At 37.4% G+C, this 27,427-nt stretch overlaps 1 protein-coding gene across 2 annotated transcripts in view; it reads left to right on the forward strand.

The window, feature by feature from the left end:
* SBF2 (SET binding factor 2) overlaps positions 1-27,427 on the forward strand; it is a 696,898-nt gene that overhangs the window by 583,431 nt on the left and 86,040 nt on the right. For both annotated transcript variants that reach the window (XM_037839994.1, XM_037839995.1), the window contains exon 18: positions 23,236-23,406. In XM_037839994.1, the coding sequence (XP_037695922.1) occupies positions 23,236-23,406 (171 nt within the window). The remainder of the gene's footprint in view (positions 1-23,235; positions 23,407-27,427) is intronic.

The raw sequence follows: 27,427 nt of genomic DNA on the forward strand, positions 1-27,427 counted from the left end.
ATAGACGGTGATCTACTCCCATGTCCCAAGTGTTAGAAGTACAAAGCTGAGCAAGTCAAGGTCACTGCCCTTGAGGAATGCACACACAGAGAAGATAGATTACCAAAATGAATTATAGCACAAGTGATCTAAAACAGATATAATCTAAATACTATAAGAATATGTTAATTCCTGCACAAAAGGAAGACCACAAAGAAAATGTGACCTTCGTGCCTTGGTAGATAAATGGGCATTTGTGTTACAGGCAGGGATAAGGTGAGGAGTGGATGGAGAGGGAAGACATAAATATTACAGGCAGGGAAAACATCATGAATCACTTACTGGGAATAATGACTGGAGATGGGGAACAGAAGGAAGAGGTAGTCTGTGGCCAATTTATGAAGGGTCTTGTGTGCCATGTTAAGGAATTTGGATGTTGTATAAACAAGAAGGATTTTATATCCACACTCATGATTTTTAAAAAGGTTTAAATAAACCAAAAGCATAAACAAGATTTGAAGGAACACGGTTACTTATAAGTGTTATGTCACTTTAACCACCTTAGTAGCAAAAGTTGTTTCAACAAAGTCTTTGAGTACGTCTCTGTGTAAAATTTTGTACTAGGCATTTCAGTGATGCATAAAACATGGTTTTTACTGTCCGTTAGTTGATTATCTATTGGGGTAGATAGACATGAAAACAACTAGTAGTAAGCAAACTAGGATAAAACTAAGTTAATTATTGAACTGAGTAGGGGTGTGCCAATTTAAATTTAAATGGGTGTGCCCATTTAAAAATAGGGATGGAGGTGTAGCAAGACCTCTCCTTGTAACATTTTCATACGGTTGGTTCTGATCATGATATACGCTTCAAGACCAAACAGCTGCACATCTTTCCCATTGAGTACATTGCCATTTGTAATTCATTTTCAACAGATCACTTCAGCAAGCGTTTATTGAATGTCTACCATAATCAGATGCTGCGAGGATGGTGATGATGATGATGATGATGATAATGATAATATTGATAGTAATAGTTAACATTTATTAAGCATTTCCTTTGTGCCAAGCACTGTGGCTAAGTACTTTATCTGCCTTAGATCATAATCTTCACAACCACTCTATTAGCGAGATATTATCGTTGTCTCTATTTTACATTTGAGGAAATTGAGGCTTAGATAAGTTTAAATAACTTGCCAAGGTCATACAACTAGTGATGAAGAGAGGTAGAATTCAAACCTAGGGATTTCTGCTTTGGCAATATGGCATACCAGATATTCTGAAACACCATTTTCCCCAGTCACTACCACCACTATCAATAAAACACTGAAAATAAAGGATAGCATACCTGCTCTTTTTCTTTTCTTTTCTTTTTTGGCATAACACTTATTGCGTTATTATATTTATTTCCTGTGTCTTGCCACTAGGATATGGGCTCAATGAAGGTCGGGATTTTTATTTACTTTCTTCACTGGTATACCCCCATCACCCAGATTGTGCCCAGTATTTAATCTGTGCTTAAAAATGAGTGAAATGAGAAAACAAAAATATAGTACAGAGGCTCAACAAAGCCAAAAGTTGTTTTTTGAAAAGACTAACAACTAGAATTCACACCCCAGTTTTGTATAACTCAAGAACCCATGGCTTTAATCCTTACACTGTATGTAGCTTCCAAAATACAGCTTCCTTCTGCCTTTACAAGGCTTACTATCTAGTGAATGGAAGCTGGAGTCAACAGCCTGGGACTTAAGAGCTCTGTGACTTGGGCATGTTCTGTGCAAGAGTCTTTAAGTATAAAATAAGGATGATAATAGTATCTACCTTATACAGTTGCTGTGAAGATTAAATGAAATAACGCATGTCAAGTGCTCTCTGCCCAGCACATAATAAGTCGTCAATAAATGTTAGTGACTGCTGCTGCCTTTGTTATTTTTACTGCAACTCCTACAACTTCTCCTTCTTCTCCTTCTCTTGTTGTCAAGCTTCACTCAACTCCCACAGGAAGTGCTGTGAAGGTGGTAAAAGCCAATCAGCAATCCTATTGGTGGATATATTGGTTGTCTGGCCACGAATCAACCCTCAAACCAACTGTCCAGTTAATTCTTATTGGCTCTGTACTGGGTTTTGATGATAATGAGAGACCAATAATGGGAATTGTAGAAGAATGGTAAGGACATGTTTTGTGTATTGTTCTTGGGTCAGGAGAACTTTGAGATAACCCACCAGGGGCTTCATAAGAACAACCATTCCCCCCTTCCACACATGTCCATGCATGAACCCTACTTTCCAGGCTGTACACTCCCTAGTAAGAGATCATATGCTGATTATTTGAACTAAAAACAAGCACATATCTGGCTAATTCCTCAATGGTATCATGGCAAGTATGTGTTTAGAAGTGGACTGTCACTAACAGGTGACACTTTGGGGTGGAAGAAACCTGAAAGGTCTGGTCAGGCCTGTTATCTGTTCTTCCTGTACTCTTCAACAAGATTGCAAATTCGAGTACGTGAAGGAGCCAGACAAGTAATGTCAATGACTGAAGTGGAGATTGTTGGTAACTGGATAATTCATACCCCATGTTAAAGGAACATCAGCTATTTCTTTCCAGTCATTTGTTATTTGACAAAAATGTGGGCACAGTTTGCCAGGTTTTCCATTTTTAAAAACAAGTCAGAAATCCATTTAAAAAAAAAAAAAACAAAAAAAAAACCCTGCAGGGTGCCAGTTTGCGGCCTCTTCTTTAGGGCTTCCTGTGAATCTATCCAGAAAATAATGAAAATTACAAATTTTAGCTGAAAGCTAAGTCTGGCTAAAGATATAAATTTGAGAGTCTTCTTCAGAGAGGTGATTGCTAAACCTTGTTGGGAGGAGAGGAAAAAGAATAGAATAGAGGTCAGAACTCTGGAAAAATCAATGGAATGAGAAAAGGAAGAAAAGCCAAAGAATGAGACAGCACAAGAGAAGTCACATGTAGGAGATCAAATAAAGCTACAAAATTAGTACTTTGGAGTAGAAGTTAAAAGAAAGTTGCTAATTTTAGCAGTCTCTGTGGGTTATGTAGTGCCATTAAAAATCAACTGACCATTTATTTTGCAAGAAAACAAGGAAATAAAATTATGAGCTGAAGCCAGGCTCTGATTTATTCTACAGTAGCATGAAATTTTTTATATTCCTTTGGCTCCTCCAAGTACATTTTCTTTTTTTGAAAATTGTGTCACCTTCAACAGACACATGAAGATGTGTGTTTGACAAAAGGAACAATGCCCTCTCCTCCATAATTCCTAGACAGTAGGAAGTGAAGGCAAAGATGGCTCTGAAGGAAGGAGCCATCCTGTTCTCTGGAAAGTCACGTGCAGGAGAGGGGACAGGGCTGCAGAGATTGTCCTGTGTGAGTCTGATCCTGATTCTTCCTCAGCCTGAGAACACCTGGCATCCTAGATCCTGTTGCAGGAGGTTTCCAAGGCAGTCAGTAATTCCAGAAGTACTGATTTAAAAATGAAGAATTACAACACAATAACTTGAAACATGGAAATTTTATTCGAATGTTTCCATCTTCTAGAGAATATGGACTTCTCCCAAAAGTCTATCCTTTCCTGCTTTGCTTTTACCATGTATAGAATACAATATAAAATATTTATATTTCCCAAATTGAAAAGGGAACTAGCCAGCCATAATGTCCACTGTGGTTTTCTCAGAACCAGTAGGATCTCTACTATTTCCACCTACTTGTAAAACCTGAAAAAAGAAAAAATGAGATGACTGTGTAGTATACAGGGCTGTGTAGTATACATGGGCAACGTGAGGGTTGGAAGGAAATATTAAACAATAGATTTTAAATTCTTTAAAGAATATTTAAAATTTTTTCAGTAATGTAATTAAAATTACATTAGCCACTCGGGAGTGTTGACATCATCTTCAGCACTAGAAATTTACACTAATTGAATATCTCTGTCCCAGAAAGATGTGATTTATGGTTTTGCTGTCCCAGGGTGTTTCCATGAAATGTTGAGAATAGATTTATAATAATAAATATGTAACTTATTTAGTTAGATTTGCTTTTCCCAGAATATTACCTAGAACAATTGGAGAAAAGTGGCAAATTCTTGGCTTATCTCAGAAAACACACGTGACAGTCTAAGTGAGAAGTCAGAAACTGGGCACTGATGGTGGTGCCTGCCACAGGGCTTGATTACATAGGGACACTCCTGGGTTAGGGTTCTTTTTAGCACAGATATTTGGTACACCCAGCTCTGCAACAAATGCTTGGCCTCATTTCCGCTGTGCTTCAGGAAGGGTGAAATCTGGAACTTTGGGATAAGGAGCAAGTATACCACCAAAACTATAGAAGAAAAATGCAGGTTTAGAGAGAATCAGCTTCCAGTGGAGAAGAGGAGTGGGATGGCTAATGTTATTATAGCAGAAATTCCTACCCTCCACTCACTTCATCCAAAGCAGCTCCACTTTTGTTTGTTTGTTTTATATAACTATGTATATTTCACTTACAAATAAGATTTCATTTGAATAAAGGCTAAAGCAACATTAAAAAAAAATAAAGTTTGAAACCCACTCACATCTTTAAATGGTCAAAAACTCAAAAGCTAAGGCCCAGATTGTTGGCTATTTATTCTTCTTTCTTTTTATGATATCTGGCACAAAGCATGTCACAAAAGTTTTGTCAAATTGAATTAATTATCCAAGGTTCAATACAAGATCCCAGGTCTACTGATTCTGGATCATTTGTTGCTCTATATGAATTCTAATCCTTTGGCAGGATTCTCAACTTAGCTGCGTATTCATATTGCCTGTAGTGCTTTCAAAGCCAACAAATGCAAAGCCCCTACTCAAGGCCAGTTGAAACCAAATCTGTGGGCTGAGGCCTTAGTGTCAGTGTATCAAGTTCCACTGTTGTTGGATTCAAAAGTCTATAAGGTTCTCAAAATTCTGAGTTTCTATCATTCACTTTTATGTAAATGCTGGTATCTGATATAGCTTGATGACATACTTAACCAGTAGACACTGCTTGAAAAGACAAGCTGGGAGGGAAAAATCGAGATTTTAAGGTTTGAAAAATAACCTACTGCCCTATTTTGTCAGATCTATAAGTTCAAGTTTCTAAAAGACATTAATGAAAAGTGAGGGATGCCTATTTTAATTCATTGCATCTATTGAGTCAAATAAAAAAGTATTTACTCAGCTTTCTTTGGGTCCAGGACCTTTTGGTAAGCTAAATGAGAAACCTAAACATAGACGATCTAGCCTCTGCCTTTGAGGAACTTGTGATTTAATAAAATTGAGCTGGGAAAAAAAGAACTCATAAAAGGCAATAATAACAATAATAATAATATCTAACGTTGACTGAACACTTACTGGGTATCAGACACTGTTTACTAAGCACTTTCCATGTTCCATGCCATTTAATTCTCACAGTTATAACCTTGAGAGGTTATGAGATAAAACCCTATTTTTGTCCTTATTTTACAGATGAAGAAACTAAAGCACAGAAAGATTAAGTACCTTGCCCAAAGGATTTAAGTTCAGGCAATCTAACTCTAGAACCTGTTTGCCTACCTATCAGTCAACCTACAAACTAGTGAGTGAAAATAAAATGGTTTTATTTTTTAAGCCAATAAGTTTTTTACCTAACAAAAGATAACAAACACATAGTAAGTGCTATGGAAATTTAGCTAATATTGTTATTAATATTATGTAGATCTTTGATGTCAGATTGTAAAGTCTAAGTGTGATCAGTTGGGAGCTATTGTAGGTGCTTGGGGCAAGGAGACCAACGTGAATTAAACAATATTTTATCATTTTTGCAATATACTATGGTTGAAAGGAAATACTGATTAGTTCAAGAGAACTACGGAGAAGATATTTTCAAGCACCGTATTGAGGATATTTATGTCAAAAAACACATGTGACAGTCTAAGTTTCATGAAAATGAAATGCCATCTATACAAGTGCTAATCAATGGCCCCATGCTAAATTTACTTCACATATTACAAATATCTGCCAAAGTTATACAATTGTATAGTCTCTGTGATTCAGGATATCATGTCACCATTAACAATTATTGTTAATTCTTCATAGTTACATTCAGATTTTCACTGGTTTCATCCTGATAACTTGTGGATTTTGTAGAATATTTTCTATAAAATAGCAGTGAAAGTACTGTTTCAGAATTCTCAGAGATTAACAAATAGTAAAGAATTTGTTTTCACTTAAGCCCTAAAATGCTTTTTCTGAAGTGTTCTCTGGCTGCTGTTTTTATTTTTGCTCTCTCTAAAGTTAAGGAGACATTTGTATCAGAATGGAATTTTTGTCTATTTACACATCAATTTCCCAATTGCATATTTGATGACTTGATCATTATGTTGTGAAGATCTCTGGTGTTACAAGGAAAGTTGTGGAAAAACTACACATTTTGCTTTATCGTTTTTCTTACAAAAACAAATTCATTCATTTAATTGGGGGGTAGGGGAGAGTGGCATTACAGAAACTATACTTGGTCAAAGCCAAGTCTGTTATCTTTTCCATCCAAGAAAGTTAATTGAAGCTGATGTGACTTCTGGGAAGTGCATTGCAGCTGACATCCGAACATGCCCCATGCCAGAGTGTTATCTGAGAAATCAGTTCACCACAAGCGGAATTTGAATCTACTGGAATAATTGATTTAAAAAAATTACCTGGACTATTTCACCTTATTTAGAATTAATAAACTTTAAAAATTTTTACAGCTTAACTCTTTGTAGGGGGATGCTGTGTCACTATTAGCAGTTCTGTATGTTCAGTTTCATTGACTTCATTGAAGTGTTTTAAACCTTAAATGTAACAGTACATTTACCATCATCATTTACAATCCCAGCCCTAGCAGGGTGCTGAACACATCCTTTGGTGCTCTGGAAAATGGTGGTGGTTATATTGTAATTTGTCCTTAGGTGCCAGTGCTGTGCAGAGAGCCTTCTGTCACAAATGCAAATCTTATCTTATTTAATCATTCTTTAATTCATCCATCTCTTTTGTCTGTCATCCTGTTTCTCTTCTTGGTCTTGAGAAAAAATGAGATTCTATATCCAAAAGTGCTTTAGGAATGCTTACTATTCCACTAAAGGTATTAAGGCATGCATTTCAGTTGAATGGCCACAAACAGTGAATGGATGTAAATAAATTATAAATATTTCCTATGTCTTCTCATACCTGAATTTGAAAACCATGCTTCTTGTTATCCAGGTAATTGATGAAAATGTCAAAAAAAAAGTAGAACTTCTTAACAGGCCAGTTGATGCTTCCTGTTAAGGTAGTATCAATCTACTTGGTCATTAAGTGTGGAAAACAAGAATAAAAAGGTCATTTGGAATCACATCACAGAATGCCTAGAATGTCATGTTAAAGAGTTTAGACCAGTATTGTTCTCTAATAACTAAGGAATGTGAAATTGCATACTCTTGAGCAGGACAGTGATGTGAATGTGTTTCAGAAACTTAACAGCAGTATAGAACATGGTCAGGAGAACTGAGAGGTTGGGAGAACTGAGGGCACTTAGGAGACTATTATATAACAGAGGATTGAATCTTAGAGCACAGCTATTGTATAACAGGGTGCTGAGGAGGGTGCTTATGAAGGGATACACATAGTTATCCATGGCATGATTTGCTTTTACCAAGGTAACAAACCAAATACCTGCTGTTCCAGTTTGCTAATGCTGCCATTTTGCAAAATACCAGAAATCGATCGGCTTTTATAAAGGGGGTTTATTTGGTTATACAGTTACAGTCTTAAGGCCATAAAGTGTCCAAGTGTCAACAATAGGGTCCCTTCACTGGAGAAAGACCATTGGCATCCAGAAAACCTCACCTAAGCTAAGAAGGCACGTGGCTGGTGTCTGCTTGCTCCCAGGTTGCATTTCAAAATGGCATTCTCCAGAATGTCTCTGTGTCAGCTTCTCGGGGCAAACTCTCGGATATTACCTCCAAAGCTTCAGCAAAACTCTGCTTTCAACAGCCGTCTTCAAAATGTCTCTGTAAGTTGCAGCAGCGAGCTCCTTCTGTGTGAGCTTCTTATATAGGACTCTAGTAAACTAATCAAGGCCCATGCTGAATGGGTGGGGCTATGCCTCCATGGAAATTATCCAATCAAAGGTCTTGCCCACAGTTGATTGAGTCACACACATCTCCATGGGAACACTCAATCAATAGGTTCCAACCTAATTGAGGCCAAAAAATAATGAAAATGAGTTAAGCAAGCTAAATGAAACACACTGTCCCATCTAAAGGGGGAAGCCACTACTCAGCTCCAGCAGTTGTTTCCATACAGGAATGTGGGAACACTGCTTCCATATCTTTCAATTTTTCAAGAGAGACAGCTAATTTAGATGTTATATAAAATTTCTTCACTTTTAAATATTAGCTTAATGTTTTATAATTCCTAGACAGCCAAGCAAAACACATCTGCAGCCAGATGCAGCTAAAAGGATGCCAGCCCTGCAGTCTCTAGCTTTTAGCTTCTTTGCGTTTTGAATTCTTATTGTGTAGTACAGTATGGAAAAGGTCTAAACTTTAGAGCAAGGAAAATCCAGATTTGAATCTTGGCTCTTTCTGAGATCTCAAATAAATATTTAACCCCTATGCACACTGATTTTTCTTCTTATAACATGAAAGTAATAATAATTAAGGATGAAATGAAGAGACGCGTTAAAGCACTTGACATAGTAACTGGCACATAGTAAATGCATAATAAATATTTGTTGAATGAAAAGCAGGACATGAATTCAACTATTGATTGAACGCCTGCTTCATTAGTCACTGGATGTGCATTGAAGAATAAAAGAGACATAGTCCTTATGCTCACAAAAGCTTAGCCAAAATCCTACAGCTGGTAAGTGGCAGGATCAGGATTTGAACCCATGTCAACATTTAACTACTATTTTACACTGTCCATTACTGGCATTACATCCCCTCCTACCTGCTATCTGCACCCCAGCTACAGCTAGAAACAAAAGTCCTCCACTTAGTAACTCTCACCCCAAGGAAAATATAATCAAACATTAACACGAGTGCTTTCTTCTTAGCTTAATCTGTATGAAATGTTTTTTTATATACTTAACAGTACATCTGTGATAGCCAGCAGCAGAGAGTAATGGCTATGCAAGGTGACCTAACTCAGCAGTGGGAGCTGTTTGTTCCTGCTATGGGCTTCTACCTTTTGTACTACTTGGAGGCAGTACCTCCACAGGGCCCCCTGAGGGTTCTGGTCTGCTGCTCTGGGAGTCGCAGAGCATATTTGATTATACTGGTTTTCATGGGCCTTAATGTTTTCATTTAGGGCAAGGGCTCTCAGACCTTTGGATAGGAATTAGAAAACAGCCTGATAACATGATTGAGAAAAGAATGAAAAATGCAAAACTCATGACTCTTTTTGTGGGTAGTTAAAAACAAAGATTTTATTAACAACTTATCTCTAAAGAGAACTTTATAAATAATTAGATACTCTTCCAGTTTAATTTTGCTTAGGTAGCACTGTTTCCTTCCTTAGTCACCATTGTTAGCATTTTTGAGAAATGATAGATTTGAGAGGGATTTGTGGAGGAGCTGCTGAATTACAGACGAAATTCTTACAGCGGAAAATAAATTATGTGGTGCTATAAATACTTGACTCAATGACTCAGCAAATTCCTTTTATGTCCAAAGTGCAAACATTTTGTACCTAACTCATGAGGTCTGCTTTTAATTTCTGCAGCTTTGCAGTTGTCTCTGTTTGTCATTGATAGATTTTTACATGATGCAAGAGGCATAAAGATAAAGAGAGTTCCTTTTCAGAAAGAGGTTTAAATGTTGGGGAAATGAAAGCAGGGGGAGTCATCGGAGCACTTCAGTGTTGATGGCAGGGGATTACCAGGAAGAAGTCAGAGAACTGTCTAGAATGACTGTGAGAAACTAGCTGAGGTTATCATAGTCTCTGAGCTAATAAAGTTAGAATTAGCTTGTTATCTTAGAAGCAAAACTCTATAAAATATGTAACTAACCTTTAAAAATTCAACAAGCATTCCATGTACCACCAGTGCATTTATTTACAATACCTGTGCTGGTTTGAATCTATTATGTACCCCAGAAAAGCCTCTGTTCTTCTAATCCAGTCTTGTGGGGGCAGACCTGTTATGGGTGGGAATTTTTAATTAGGTTGTTTCCATGGAGATGTGACCCACCCAATTCAGGTTTGGTCTTAATAGCTTTTCTGGAATCCTCTACCAGAGGATAAAAGGCAGAAACATTTTGAAGAGAGCTCAGGGGCACTTAGAGAGAAAACACCCAGAGACATTTTGGAGACAGCCATTGAAACTAGAACCAGGAGAGAAGCTAAGAGATGAAATCCAGAGTTTGCCCTGGAGAAGCTAAGAGAGGACCCCTACTTGCTTAGAGAGAAGTGTCCCAGGATAAACAAGCAAGGATCCACAGGAACTGAGAGAGAGAACCACTGAACACAGACGTCACGTGTGCCTTCCATGTGACAGAAGAACGCCAGATGCCATTGGCCTTTCTTCAGAGAAGGTATCGTCCTGTTGATGCCTTAATTGGGACATTTCCATGGCCTTAGAACTATAAATTTGTGAACTAGTAAACCCCCACTGTAAAAGCCAATCCATTTCTGGTATTTTGTATTCTGGCAGCTTTAGCAAACTGAAACAATACTTTACTAGACATTTGAGTTGGGGCCGAGATATGCCAGGCATGGTCTCATCTCAAAGGCTATTAGAAGAGAGACTGTATATACATGCATTTTTAAACTTATTTACATTTAATTGATCAATAGTTCAGTGTTTACTTTGTAAAACCTAATGGCTTGTCTTTTTAATACATATTTATTAGTTCTTAATGAGCATGCAAAATATAGGAACTGATTTTTTTAAATATGTTCTTAAAACAGTAAAGTATTACTTATAAAAATCTCTGTACCTTGAGCATTTGTTTGTACTCCAAACACTAATATTCTTTATTGTTAGAAAAGAACTGATCATTTTACTAGTAGCATAAGAAAGAGAGGAGAAGGTATCACTTTATGTTTCCAAAAACAAATCAACTTTGACTCCTGCCATACATCCTGTTCCAGTTTGTTAACGCTGCCATTATGCAAAATACCATAAATGGATTGGTTTTTATAAAGGGGGGTTATTTGGTTACACAGTTACAGTCTTAAGGCCATAAAGTGTCCAAGGTACAGTATCAACAATCAGGTGTCTTCACTCGAGGATGGCCAGTGGCATCCAGAAAACCTCTGTTAGCTGGGAAGGCACGTGGCTGGTGTCTCCTCTGGCGTTCTGCTTTCAAAAGGGCTTTCTCCCAGGACTTTCATCTCTAGGGTGCAGCAGTTCTCCAAAATGTCACTCTCACCTGCTCTCACATTGTGTTTCAAAATGACATTCTCCAAAATGTCTCTTTGTCAGCTTCTTGGGGCAGACTCTGGGCTAGTACCTCCAAAGCATCAGCAAAACTCGGCTTTCAACGGCCGTCTTCAAATGTCTATGTAAGTTGCAGCAGCAAGCTCCTTCTGTCTGAGCTCTTACATAGTGCTCTAGTAAACTAATCAAGGCCCAAGCTGAATGGGCAGGGCCACACCTCCATGGAAATTATCTAATCAGAGTTATCACCTACAGTTGGGTGGGTTACATCTCCATGGAAACAACCTAATCTAAAGGTTCCAGCCTAATCAACACTAATACATCTGCCCCCACAAGACTGCATCAAAGAATATGACTTTTTCTGGGGGTCATAATATATACAAACCGTCACACATCCTCACTGCCTTACACATCCAAAGGTGTTGGAAGGAATGGTGTAGAGCTACCATTTGGCTAAAAATATATAATTAACAAATCCAATACTTCCTTCTCTCTTCCTCCTTTACCTAGTGTTTTCCCAATGTTATTTGATACGCATTTTATTACATTGACAACTAAAATCGGTCAAAAATAAGGTTTTGGAATGCTGATATATCTTGTGTAATTCTGAGAGAGATTCTGACATAGCATTTCAGCACATTCTTAAGAAAAATTGTTCTAAATGTAATGCAAAATAGAATGAAATAATTGTTAGAGAAGTATAAACAGTTCTACACAAGACAAGAAATAGAGAGCCACTATGGAACGCATTTTGGAGAAAGTAGCATTTGAATAGGCCCTTGGAGAATGAGTAGGATTTTAACCTTCAGAGATTGGAAAGAGTGATTCCAAGTACAGGAAACAACTTGACCAATATCATGGCAGTGAGAAGCAAAGAGCATGTTCAGCACACAGAACATTCAGCTCTTTCTCCTAGAGGATAACATCTAAATGAGTTAATGGTACTCAGAAAGTTCAGAAAGGGAGACCATGACCAAATTATTTAATTTCTGGTTTCAGCACTGCTCAAATTAGCTGTGTCATTTTGGTTATGTCCCTTTACTTCTTTGTCTCAGCGTCCCCATGTACCAATTTAACAAAAAAAAAAAAAAAAAAAAAACTATCTTGAGGATTCTTCTAGCTCAATGAGTCTATACTTCAAAACAAGTGCTTGATTTCAGTTGAACAAATGTTAGGTGTTTGTGAGTACTGCATACTTTCACACTTGTGTTCTCAGACTAGCAGATGTGCACACTTCTGCAAGCATTTGATTGATAGACAAGTCTACTGCCATTTGGGTAGATTGAATTTAAACTCCTCCCATCTCTCCATAAATTGGGAACCCATTTCAGCATATTTCAAGGACTAAAACCGGACCTTCCAGGGGGGGTTGGCCAGTCAAATTAGGAAAACATGATTTCTCCAGCCTTGTTCCCTACCCTTTTCCAACTTCCCTGTTCCTCTTCTTTTTTCCTGCTTTGTACTTCCAATTCCCTTATGACTGCTCATTCTGTTCTTTTATGGAAATCTACTCTGAAAGCTTCTTTCATTCTAAGGTGTAGACAACTGTGTAAAGGTTCCCCCACCCCCAGCCTGCAGAGATACTTGCTTTTTAGTAGGAACTAGGCCTTAAACTATAAGAATGAAACACCAGTAGTCAAATTTTGGACACTAACAAGTGTCTAATAGCAGGGTATTTTGTGGTGTCTCTGAAAGCTTTTAAGTGAGAAACGATCCTCTGGAGCTCAAGAACCTCTAGTCCTACTTCCTCACCTGGATTGTTGCTGATGTTCTCATAAACATTGGGGACTGACAGCTTGATATGCTGAGCCCTTTGTCTTGGGGCTTGCCCCTATGAAACTTGTTGCTGCAAAGGAGAGGCTAAACCTGCTTGTGGTTGTGCCTGGAGGTCTACCCCTGGGTGCCTCTTTGTTGCTCAGATTTGGCCCTCTCTCTGGCTGGGCCACCTTGGCAGGTGGTCTCGCTGCCCTCCCCCCTGCCTGGGACCTGGCTCCCGGGGTTTTGGATCTCCCTGGCAGCACGGGATGTGGCTCCTTTGGATGGGTCTGGACCCGACATCATGGGATTAAGGGCGTCTTCTTGGCCGGAAGGGGGATGCGAGATGGGGTGAGGTGAAGCTCCGGTGGCTGGGAGATTTCTGATGGGGTTGAAGGGTCAGTCTGGTGGGCATTCTTGCTCACTATGTGGATGGCACTTTTTGGGTTTTGATGTGTTGCAGTGGCCGGAGGTGGATGCCTGAGACTGCCGGGCTCCAGCCCAGTGGCCTTGACTCTCGAGGATGATTGTGTGGCAGTGTGGATTGTGGGGGGTGGCGGTGCAGTTGTGGGGACTTTGTGGATCGTGCTCCCTTGGTCCAGTGGATGGGTGGATGGGTGGAGGGGTGGGGACAGGGGCTGGGTGGAGGGTGGGGTGGGATGGGGGGGATGATTTGGATGTTCTTTTTTATTTTTCTTTTTTGTTCTTGTTCTGGGGAAGGTGTTCAGGAGTGGATTGGAGTGATGAATGCACGGCTGTGTGGTGGTGCTGTGGCCGGTTGGTTGTGCACCACAGATGGTTGTGTGGTGTGTGAATGTGTCTCAGTGAAACTGAATTAAAATAAAAAAAAAAAAAAGGTAAAGTAAAATATAAAATATCTAAAAAAAAAAAAAAAAGAACCTCTAGTCCTACAACAGTTTAATATAGCTTTATAGCTAGGACTCTTAGCATTAGACCTGTTCTAGTTGTTTTTAGCCGGGTAATTATTGCCATTTATTTATTTTCTAGAATTCTAGGTGTAGTTGTTGGCTCACCCACACAAACACTTGGATAGCTTTGACCCAGTCTATATGATTCAATGAGATTAATTCTTCCTCTTGGGAAATGGCTACTAAGTCAGTAGCTTGTTCCTCAGTCTAGAGGCTCAGTTTTAATGACTCTTTCCAAAAATAAATAATCATAGAATTAAAGTTGAAGAACTGCTTTCCTTGAAAACAAGGGATTATTTCTTCTCAAGAAATAACTGTTCTCCCATTTTATATACATAGCTTATCACACTAAGTTTTTATTCTCAAAAATATGTTGTTCTACCTCTATCAGATGCACATCCAAGTTAAGAAAGTGTTATCTTCATATTGAACTTAAGCTAGAAGCTTAGGTGACCCATCTGAGAATATTCTATAAGTCAGGAACTTTGCAAAGTCCAATTCCAGTATTTACTGCTCTGCAGCCTCCACTTTGCATGAGCTCCACCTCAGTGAATCACCCTGATTGTCATTCACTCCCTCTCTGAAGACCACAGTTTCAAAATAAAACCCTTTAAAAACGTGGGCCCTGAAGTAACACTTGCATTTTAAATACACCCATGGTTGACTCTACCATGGAAGCAACCTACAATTTGAGTCTTTATTTGGTCATTGACAAGAGTCTTAAGTTTTTTTTTAAAAACCATCAGTGAAATTTGAAAATTTTTGCCCCAAGATGTTGATTTTGTTGTTTATAGGAAATGCTTTCAAGACCTACTTTGTTTTTCATAACTCTGCTAACAAAATAATTTGTTTTTTCTGTCTCTGGAAAAATTGAGTTGACGGAAACTAAGGAAGGAAAAGATGTACTACAAAATTGTAATTCAGTAGTAACTGTGGTTTCTGCATTCATTTAGTAAAAGTAGAACATAGCATAAGGAAAAGTTCATTTTTCTTAGATTCAGTATTGACTTGGTAATAAAGATTCAAGTTTGGAAAAAGAGCTTGCTAATCGTATTTTTCTTCTAGATTCTTTATCATCACAATAGTCTCTAAGATACTGAGGGTGACATTATCCAAATTAATTAGAAGGTTTGAGCTCCAAACTTGAATCATACAAGGAAAGAAATGTATTCTTTCAGGGGCTTTCACCTTTGTCTTTTTTTATCCTCATCAAGTAGTGAGGATAAAAATGTAGCCATTTAGAGCTGGATGGCTATAGCCCAATTTCTAGGTGTCTCATTTACCTTCTCATCCAGATGCCCTTGCAGGCCCCTAAAAGCACTTTCTGTTCTTCTACCCAGGCAGGTGCTTTTACTTTCCAGAGATATCCATGGCTTCCCAGGTAGGCTTTCAGCTATTGTACTACATGGAAGGGTCACTGTCCCCACTATCATCTTGAGCCCCTGGCTGTGCTGTTACTATTTGCGGAGTACATATTAAGGGCCAGTTTTTAGGCTGAACATTTTACATATTGGAATCCTCCATCCTTCATGGGGCAGAGCTACCCTGAAATGAAGTTAGTACATGTCATAATCTTCTTAGCTTTGCTTCCATAATGTAGATTCTGAATTGTCAGACTACAGGGAGTGTCTATACCACTCATGATGGTAAGCTAATGTTCTCTTCTTGTACTTATCCACATCTCTTTTAAGCTTTGTGACAGATTACAAAAATGACTTTTTAGTGATTGCTTCAGCTCACCTAAAAGACTCCCCAACTCCTAGAAAGGCAGTTTTCCTATGTTAAAGTGGAATCCAAGATCCTTTAACATCACCAAAACTGTTTTTAGAGTGGGTAATCTATTATTTTTATTTAGGAATAATATTGAATTCCATCAGCCGAAGAATAAGAGTTACTTTGAACCACATGCTATTTTGAGTAAACACATAGACTCTTTGTCATGCTGTCTCTGGAATCTGCCGAGCCAGTAGGGCTTGGGCAATTGAATCAGTAGCTGTCAATACCTCTTTCATCCTCACTCTTTGCACAGTTGCCTTGTTGTGAATTTGCAACTGTCTCACTCTACATCTGGTTTTAAGACATTCTCTTAAAGGATTGCCTTTGCTCCAGAAGGAATTTTGCATGTATTAATGAACAAGGAAAATAAGAGTGTAGATCATCTACTTTGAGCTGTAATAGCCTAGGGAATGACCCTTTGTGAATCACATTTCAGTTGATAGGTATCTTTGTGGAAATATGGCCAAGGTAGAAGTGTAAGAAATAAGACCAAATCAAAGAATTTCAATACCCAGCAAAACTTCACAATATTCTGGTTAATTTTCTAATTAACCTAGGGTTAAAACATTAGGCACTTCACTTCTGACTTCTTAGTTGAAAATCTTATTTTGGTCTAATATCCTACCTTGATAAATATAATAAAATAAGCACAATCAGCCAAAATTTTAATTTTAGGGTTTTGTAGGACTTTGGGTTTATGATTTAAAATATAATTTTATTTGCCAAGGACCAGAGATTTGGGGAGTAGGTGAAACATATACTTTGCTGAATCTTCTCTGAGCCTAGAACATATCCTAGAAGATTTGAACTTGGAATTTGTTCTTTTCTTAAATTTCTAAAGTACTGAGGGTGAATGCCTTAACCATGCCTGCTAGGCAATAGTAAACTCTACATGACATAACAGATATATTTCTAAGCCACTCAAGAGTCCACGTATTTTTTTAAAAAACAAAATTCTAAGATGGAAAGGAATTTCCAGGGTAGATGGTGGAGTAGGGAGCTCCAGAACCCACTCCTTCTCTAAAACAACTAGTGGACAGGCAGGAGCTGTCCAAAACAACTGTTCTGGGACTCCAGAGGCCAGGGGAGCACTGTACGGTATCCAGGGAAAGCAGAAGAAAGAGACTGAGAAACTGCAGTAAAGAACTGTGAGTAACTCGCCGTGGCAGCTGCTGGTGCCCATCCCCGACTCTTGAGGCGGGCCACTTCGGGGTCTTGTCCCCGGCTGGCTGCTGCAGACAGACAGGGATGTGGAAGTTCCTCTTCCCCCAAATGGGGGGGGGGGGGGACGGGGAGGGACAGCCAAGCACTGATCATGGCTTAAAACTGTAGAGGAGATTAAAACTGTAGAGGAGACACAGAAATTGGAACAACCAATCAAAGATATTCAAACAAATCCCCTAAATCAATTCAGGGAGATGAAGGAAAATATGGATATAAAGCTAAAGGTTACTAAGACGACAATGTATGAACATAAGGAAAAATCTGAAAGTATAAAAAGAGACAAAAGAAATAACGGGATGAAAGGCACAATAAAAGAGATTAAAAATACACTAGAGGCATACAACAGCAGATTTGAACAAGCAGAAGAATCAGTGAACTAGAACAAAGGACAATCGAAATCATATGGACAGAAGAATAGAAAGAGAAAAGTAAGAAAAAATTGAGAAGTATCTCATGGATTTGAGTGACAGCACAAAGCACACAAACATGCACATCACGGGTTTCCAGAAGGATAAGAGAACAGAAAAGGGGCAGAAAGAATATTTGAGGAAATAATGAAAATTTCCCAGTTCTTATGAAAGACATAAATATACACATCCAAGAAATGCAATGTACTCCAAACAGAATAAATCCTAATAAACCTACTCTAAGACACATACTAATCAGAATGTCAAATGCCAAAGATAAAGAGAGAATCCTGAAAGCAGCAAAAGAAAAGCAATTTCTCATATACAAGGGATCCTTAATAAGACTTAAGTGCCAATTTTGATCAGAAACCATGGAGGCAAGAAGGCAGTGATATGATATATTTTAGATGATGAAAGAGAAAAACTGCCAGCCAAGAATTCTTTATCTAATAAAACTGTACTTCAAAAATGAGGGAGAGTTTAAAATATTCACAGATAAGCAGAAGCTGAGAGAGTTTGTTAACAAGAGACATGCCCTACAAGAAATACTAAAGGAAGGTCTCTAGGCTGAAGAGAAAAGACAGGAGAGAGAGGCTTGGATTAGAGTGTAGAAATGAAGATTATCATTAAGGGTAACTAAAACGGTAAAAAGAGATAAAAATAAGATATGACATATAAAATCCGAAGGATAAAATGGCTGAAGTAAGTACTGCCTTTACAGTAATAACATTGAATGTTAGCAGATTAAAATCACAATCAGAAGACACAGATTGGCAGAATGGATAAAAAAGTATGATCCAACTATATGTTGTCTTCAGGAGACTCACCTTAGTCCCAAAGACACAAATAGGTTGAAAGTGAAAGGTTGGAAAAAGATATTCCATACAAAGAGTAATCAAAAAAGACTGGGGTAGCTATACTAATACAGAAAAAATAGACTTTAAATGCAAAATTGTTGCAAGAGGCAAAGAAGCACACTATATGTTAATAAAATGGGCAATACACCAAGAAGAAATAGCAATCATGAATATTTATGCACCTAACCATGGTGCCCGAAAATACATGAGGCAAAAACTCAGAAATAATAGAGGTCTATACAATAATAGCTACAGACATTAATACAGAACTCCCATAATAGATGGAACATCTAGAAAGAGGACTCATATGGAAACAGAGAATATAATAATATGATCAGTGAACTAGACCTAACATATTTACAGAACATTGCACCCCCAAACAGCAGGTTATACATTCTTCTCAAGTGTCCATGGATCATTCTTCAGGATAGACCTCTGTTGGGCCACAAAGCAGGTCTCAATAAATTAAAAAGATTGTAATTATTCAAAACACTTTCTCTGCTCATAATGGAATGAAGCTGGAAATAAAAAACAACTGGGGAACCAGAGATTTCACAAATATATGGAGGATAAACAACACGCTCTTAAACAATTAGTGGGCAAAAGAAGAAATTGCAAGAGAAATCAGTAAATATCTCAAGATGAATGGAAAACAGAACACAGCCCATCAAAACTTATGGGATGTGACGAAGGCAGTGCTGAGAGGAAATACCTACATTAAAAAGGAGGAAAGAGCTAAAACCAACAACCTAATGGAACAACTAGAGAAACTGGAGAAAGAGTGGCAAACTAATCCCAAAGCAAGCAGAAGGAAAGATATAAAGATTAAAGCAGAAATAAATGAAATGGAGAATTAAAAAAAGCAGTTGAGTTAACAACATCAAAAAATGGTTCTTTGAAAAGATCAATAAAATTGAAAAACCCTTAGCTAGACTGACAAGGGAAAAAAAAGAAAATGCAAATTTTAAAAATCAAAAATAAGGGGGGCAGGGGGAACATTACTACTCACCCTGAAGAAATCAAAGAGATCTAAAAGGATACTATGAACAACTGTACCCCCAAAAACTAGACAACTTACATGAAATGGACAGATTCCTAGAAACACATGAACCACCTTCACTGACTCTAAAAGAAATAGGTCTCAACAGACCAATTTCAAGTAAAGAGATTGAATCAGTCATCAAAAACCTCCGAACAAAGAAAAGCCAGGGACCAGGTGGCTTCACAGGTGAATTCTACCAATCATGCCAAGAATTAATACCATTCCTTCTCAGATTTTTCCAGAAATTCAAAGAGGAGGGAACGCTACTTAACTCATTCTATGAAACCAACATCACCCTTATACCAAAGCCTCAGAAAGATATTACAGGAAAACTACAGACCAGTCTCTCTAATGAAAACAGATGCAAAAACCCTCAACAAAATATTTGCGAATTGAAACCAACAATACAATGAAAGAATTATACACCATGACCAATGCTGTTTTACTCCAGGTATGCAAGGGTGGTTTAACACAAGAAAATCACTTAATGTAATACACTATATTAACAAATCAAAGAGGAAAACCACCTGATCATCTCAGTTGACACAGAAAAGGCATTTGACAAAATCCAGCAAACTTTCTTGATAAAAATACTTCAAAAGATAGGAACAGAAGGAAACATCCTCACCATGATAAAGGGCATATATGAAAAACTCACAACTAGCATCATACTCAGTGGTGGGAGACTGAAAGCTTTCCCTCTAAGATAGGGAATGAGACAAGGATGCCCACTATCAGCACTGTTATTCAACATTGTGCTAGAACTTCTAGCTACAACAAGTAGGCAAGAAAAAGAAATAAAAGATATCCAAATTGGAAAGGAAGAAGTAGAACTTTCACTATTTGTAGATGACATCCTATATTTAGAAAATCTTGAAAAAAACTCGACAAATCTACTTGAGCTAATAAACAAGTTCAGCAAAGTGGTGGGATACAAGATCAACACACAAAAATCAATGTTTCTATACACTAGTAATGAGCTATCCAAGGAGGTAATCAAGAAAAAACTTCCATTCACAATAACAACTAAAAGAATCATATATCTAGGAATGAACTTAACCAAGGATATAAAGGATATAGAAAACTACAAAACATTGCTAAAAGTATTCAGAGAAGACCTCAATAAATCGAAAGACATTCCATGTTCATAAATTGGAAAGCTCAATGTCTACCCAAATTGATCTACAGATGCAATGCAATACCAAAAAAAATTCCAACAGCCTACTTTGCAGAAACGGAAAAGCTAGTTACCAAATTTATTTGGAAGGGTAAGGGGCCTAGAATAGCCAAAAACATCTTGAAAAAGAATAATGAAGTGGGAGGACTCACACTTCTTGACTTTAAAGCATGTTGTAAGGCCACGGTGGTCAAAACAGCCTGCTACTGGCATAAAGATAGACATATCGATGAATGGAATTGAATTGAGAGTTCAGAAATAGATCCTCAGATCTATGACCAATTGATATTTGACAAGGCTCCAAAATCCACTCAACTGGGACAGAACTCTCTCTTCAATAAATGGTGTTGGGAGAGCTGGATATTCACATGTAACAGAATGAAGGAGGACCCCATCTCATACCCTACACAAAAATTAACTCAAAATGGTTCAAAGACCTAAATATAAGGACCAGTACCATAAAACTCCTGAGGAAAATGAAGGGAAACATCTTCAAGATCTAGTGATAGATGGTAGTTTCTTAGACTTTACACCCAAAGCACAAGCATTGAAAGAAAAAATAGGTAAATGGGGCCTCCTCACAATTGAATACTTCTGTGCTTCAAAAGGGTGAAAAGGTAGCTGACTCGATGGGAGAAAATATTTGGATACCATATATCTGATAAGGGTTTGATATCCTGAATATATAAAGAATCTACAACTCAACAATAAAAAGACAAACATCCCAATTAAAAAGTAGGCCAAAGAGAGTTTTTTTCCAAAAGAGAAAGGACAAATGGCTAAAAAGCACGTGAAAAAGATGCTCAGCTTCACTAGCTGGTAGGGAAGTACAAATCAAAACCACAAGATATCACATTTCTCACCTACTAGAATGGCTGCTATTAAACAAACAGGAAACTACAAATGTTGGAAAGGATGTGGAGAAATAGGAACGCTTATTCATTGCCGGTGGGAATGTAAAATGGTGCAGCTACTGTGGAGGACAGTTTGGCAGTTCCTCTGGAAGCTAAGTATAGAGTTGCCTTACGACCTGGCAATCCCACTACTCGGTGTATACCCAGAAGATCTGACAGCAGGGACATGAACAGACATTTACACACCGATGTTCAGAGTGGCATTATTCACAGTTGCCAAAAGCTGGAAACAACTGTAGTGTTCATCAACTGATAAATGCCCACACAAAATGTGGTATATACATGAGATGGAATATTTTCAGCTGTAAGAAGGAATGAAGTCTTGAAGCAAGTGATAACATGAAGAAACCTTGAGGACATTAGGTTTAAGTGATATAAGCTAGACACAGAAAGACAAATATTGTATGATTTCACTAATATGAAGTAATTATAATATTGAAACTCATAGACATAAAATCTAGAGTATAGGTTATCAGGATATAGAATGAGGCTGGAGGATGGGGAGTGGTTGCTTAATATGTGCAGCATTTTTAACTGAGTCAAACTAAAATGTTTGGAAATGGATAGAGGAGATGGTAGCACATTATTGTGAGTATAATTAACAGTGCTTAATCGTGGGTGGATGTGGATAAAAGGGGAAGTTTAGAGTCACATATGTCAGTAGAAGGAAAGCTGAGGTTAAAACATAGGAATGTGTAACACAGTGAATCTTGTGGTGGACGATGACTGTGATTAAAGAAGTTCTTTCCTGAACTGTAACTAATGTATGGCACTATTACAAGAATTTAATAGTAGAGGGGTATATGGGGAAAAAATGTACCTATTGCAAACTATGGACTGTAGTTAACAGTTATTTCTTAATATGCAATAGTAAAAAATATACCACACCAATACTAGGGGGGGGTGGAATAAGGGGTATGGGTTGTTTGGGTTTTCTTTTTTATTTTTATTTATTTTTCTGGAGTAATGAAGATGTTCTAAAATTGATCATTGTGAATGCACAATTATGTGATGATACTGTGTGCCATTAATTGTATACCCCAGATGGATTTTATGGTGTGTGACTATATCTCAATAAAATTGCATTTAAAAATTAACAAATAAAAATTTAAAAAAATAATAAATAAAAATCTTTCCAAAGGGAAATAAAAAATACCTGTAGCACTCTGTCAAGTTGAAATAAGAATTTATAATTAGTCCTAATATCCTTGACTTTTGGAGGTAAAAGTGGAGAGTGTGTGAGCCAAACAACAGTCTTTTTGAGAGGTAATAGACTAGAGTGAACACTTGGAAGAGTGCAGTTCCTCCTGAGTACCAAATTCATTACATACCCTCATTCCGTATGTGAGGCCAAGATATTCGCTCACTCACATTCCAATTAGTGCCCAAAAAGTTCACTTCAAAACCAAATAGAAAAAAATTTTAATTATCTGGAGTTTTATATTTACCTTGTGATGGATTTTATTGTATGCCCTAATATTAATAATAGCTACCAATTTTCAGTGCCTATGGTACAGATGCTCTAATTCTTATAAGCACTTTGATTTTTAGTTGTTGCTATGTCCATTTTAATAGATGAAATGGCTGAGTCCCTGAGGGATTTGATAGGAAGCCCAAGGTTACTAATTAAAATGAGTGCATTGCTGATTGCTAAGCCTATATTGCCTTAAGATGTTTTAAAGAAATCCTTTGATCACACTGATGGTTAACCATAGCCCCTGTGACCTTCTAAACTGTCATAATTCTGTCCATCCCATGGTGATGTGTATTGTGTGTTCTCACAGAAACTTGCCCCTGGAGTCAGCCAATTTGCTTACACCTGTGTGCAAGACCACCCCATTTGGACGAATCAACAATTTTGGGAGACAACCTTTTACAATGCAGTGCAGGAACAGGTTCGCTCCCTGTATCTCTCAGCCAAGGAAGACAATCATACCCCACACCTGAAGCAAAAGGTAAGCTAAGAGAAGAATGATTCTTGTGTGGGTTTGGGATTCTGGTTTTAAGGAAAGCTTATGCAGTTATTCTTGGGACAAAAGGAAATCTAGCCATTTCTTATAAGTGTATTTGGGGTTTACTTTAGGATGCCCTGTGGTGAGCTTCTTTCTTCCGTTCATTTCTCAAATTATATTTTTCTGTAATAACTTGTAATACAGTTCTTTAGTATTAAAATTGCTTTATTGTATTTTAACAAGTAAGAATTCCCTGGAAACAATTATAAGAGGTTGAACAGAAAGAACAAACCTAAAATACCTAGGTGTATGTCTCTGTGCAAGTAACTTCCTTGAATAAATGTCAAATTAAAGTTAGTTCGCTCTGAAATAAATGTCAGATTCTGTAGTTCTGCTCAAAAAATAAGCCAGCGATAAAATCTAGGTCTTCTTTTAGTTATATTCTATATATTTCTGTATATTTTATTGTCATAAAAATAAAATTATATTTAGTTTGAAAGAGTAGTTTAAATTACTGTGAAATTTTTAAATGTCATTTGCTAGCTGTCTGGTCTTAGGCAAGTCATGTTACCTCTCTGGGCCTTAGTTGCCTCACTGGTAAAATGAATGGTTATGATTATTGTAAGATAAAAGTCTAATACATGTAAAGTGCATTGAATAGTACTTGGCACATAGTAAATACTCAATAGATGTTAGAAATAATCATCCTTATGAATTGAACTTCAAGCAGCCTTGTGCCTTGCCTTCATAGGATAATACCAAATTGCAGTTTAGCATTAGAATAGCTTTTCCATCTATAGATAAGCTAGTAATTCTATAGAGGAGAGACTTATTCAGAAAAAATGTAGTTGAGAGACAAAATAGATGATCTAGTCTGCCTTGCTACTCAAAGTGTTGTCAGTAGACCATAGCATCAACATCACCTGGGAGCTTGTTAGAAGTGCCAACTGTTAGTCTCCACCCAGACTACTGAATCAGAATCTGAATTGTTATAAGATGCCTGGGTAATGCACAGTTAAGTTTGAGAAGCACAAATTCAAAACACAAATTCTAGAGTCAGACTGCCTGGATTAGCAAGTAGTTGATGTGGGGAAAATGCTTTGGAGAAGAATCGCAGCTAATGAGAATGACAGAATTAGAAAATCACCATTTGCTAAATCATGTGAAGTAATGGACCTTAACAACAGTCATCACTGGTTGCTAAAACTGAAGAAAAAACTGATGGGAGCCATATCATGACTTGATCAGGCTGGTACCACCCAGACCCATGGGACAGTCTTCATATGCTTAGAAGTGGAATACCAGACATCATGCGCAAAAGGGAGGAAGAATGCCAGCCGTGAAAGATTATGTCCAAAAAGTCAAACCTGAATCTAATCCTGCCCCTAGTTCTAACTCCCACATTAAAAGTAACAGAGGAACAGAGGAACATGTTAAATGACACCATGAAGATAGAAGCAACAGAATACGGAATATGTAAATTTTTACAGTCAAATGACATGAGGAAAGAAGGTGGGGAAACAGATTGGAAGAGAATAAAAATCATCAATCAAATGCAATGTTTGTTGGTTGTGCCCTGATTCACACTACAGGACATTTTCAAAAATCAGAGAAATCTGAACATGGACCAAGTATTAGGATATAAAGGAATAATTTGGGGGGTGCAGTGATGGTATTATGGCCACGTAAGAAAGAAAAAGTCCTTATCTGTTACAAATGCTTACTGAAATATCGACAGGTGAAATATTATATCGATGAGGATTAAAATACTCCAGAAAACAACAACAAATGTTGGGGGGAGAAAGATGAAACAAAAATAGCAGAATGTTAATTATTTAAGATGAGTGGTGGACACATGGGGGCTCATTATACACTTCTCTCTGCTTTAATATATGTTTGAAATTTTCCTTATTAAAAAGTTAAAACACACACATACACACACACACAAAACAAAGCCATGTGGGCTCATATCCTGGCTGTAGCTCTCCCTGGCTGTATCATTCAGGGAGAGTAACTGAATGTTTCTGGGCCTCAATGTTCCCTTCTATAAATTGAGGATATTAACAATACCCGTCTCATAGGGTTGTTCTGAGGATTACATTAGGCAATACATGTAAAGCACATAGAACAAAAAACAGACAAAAAAGCAGACTTGAAGACTGATTATCAAAGTTGATTCATTTCAGAGTAATTTTTAATTCCACATGCTGTGCTAATACTTGGCTGCTAATCCTTTCCATTGTCCTCCATTTTTAATTAGCCTTATGTTAAATAAATGAACCCAGATATCTAACAGAAACTGCACGTAGTATTCAAATATTTATATGCCGTGTGTAATTTTCAACATATAAACTGACTGTTATTGAATATGGTAAGGACTGAAACCTTAATAACAAATAGCACTCTCTGTTATCTAATATCCCAAATTATTGTGCACTGTTACTGTGAAATGTTTTCTTATTTTAACTTAAAACTCAGATTTTTCTTTCAAAACACCAAATGTAAAGGGTAACATATAGTATATACAGAAACTGTTAGTTTGGGGCCATTGCTCCAAAAATAACTGGGCTTGTGGGATGCTTTTGATAGTGTTTTAAGCAGCTGTAATGCTGACATTGGTATATCATAAAAGTATTTGTATAGCAAATATATATCACTGCTTCTCTGTCCTCCCATCTAAAGAATTCTTTCCCTAAGCCCAGGTTAGATACGTATCTTAGAACATTGATATGGCAGCTGTTTGCAAGCTATAAAGGGCTGTGCAAGCCCTATTGCACTCTGGCTTGCCCTCGTCAGCTCTTCTGGTAAGTGCCAGTGGCTGGCAGCTGTGTCTTGGCATCTTGTTCAACAATCTGGCTCTCAGCTAAGTCAAGTTAAGCTTTCTTCATGGCCATTCTGGCTCTCCATATGGTGGGAATTCTGAAGACTTGGTTGGGGGAAAGACAACAAGAAATCTGTATTTTGCTTTGTTTTGTGTTAATTTTTTATCTTTGTCTGTTTTGTATTTGCCTTGAAGGATCTCACATCTACTTGTATTTGTAATACCATCTTTTCTCACCGGGTTACAAGCCTGGTTTTACTTAGATTGTCAATGGGTCTCCACAGTGGGGTTCAGAATGGCTTTCACCATCACTAAGTACTTGTTCGGACTGATGATAGAATCCTTTGCTTTGTTGTTATGTGTGTATATGGGTGTATGTGCACATGTGCACACCTATGCATTCCTCTCACTACAAAAATCAGAATCCTCCACAAATTCCTGCTGAACACTAAAGAGTATGACTGCACAATTTGATTTATACAGCTTTCAACAAATGCCAAAATTAAAATATAATATTTAGGGACACATGTTTACCTGGCAATGCAATTAATCACCAAATTCATTTGCCAAAATAACCATTCAGTATTCTTCAAGTTTGTCAAGTTCCAACTGAGAATCTCTTATAGACTTGAGGAGATAACTGAAGAAAAATAAGCACTAAAAGCAATATGGGATCCTGGATGAGATTCTGGAGCAAAAAACATTAGTAGTAAAATGTGAAATGCTAATTTCCTGGTTCTAATTACTATATTGTGAATATGTAAAATGTTAATATTAGGAATATGGGTGAGGGAGATGTGGAAATTTTGTACTAATTTTGAAACTTTTCTACATGTCTAAAAGAAATTCAAAATAAATGATGCAATTCAGGAAAAAAAAAAGGGGCTGTGCAGATGTGGGTTACTGGTACTACCTTTTCAGCCTACTATGGCACCTCTCTTAAAAACCACATCATCACCCATATACCTGGGTGGTAATGTTTGACTCCCACATTTATAAGGAAATCTAGCTGTATTTTTTTGTGATTTGGGTTCATTCCATCTCCTCTCAAAGAGCAGAAGAAAAGAAACTTATTAGAATGTTAGTAAATGCTACTGAAGCCTTCATTATTGAGCATTTAGAGGAACTTTAGGTCAACAGTTTGTTGTAACTAGTAGTTCAAAAGCAATGAAGCCATAGAGATAAATGAATGCAGTGAAACAT

The sequence above is a fragment of the Choloepus didactylus genome, chromosome 6 (genome assembly GCF_015220235.1).
Source record: "Choloepus didactylus isolate mChoDid1 chromosome 6, mChoDid1.pri, whole genome shotgun sequence".
NCBI classification, from domain to species: Eukaryota; Metazoa; Chordata; class Mammalia; order Pilosa; family Megalonychidae; genus Choloepus; species Choloepus didactylus.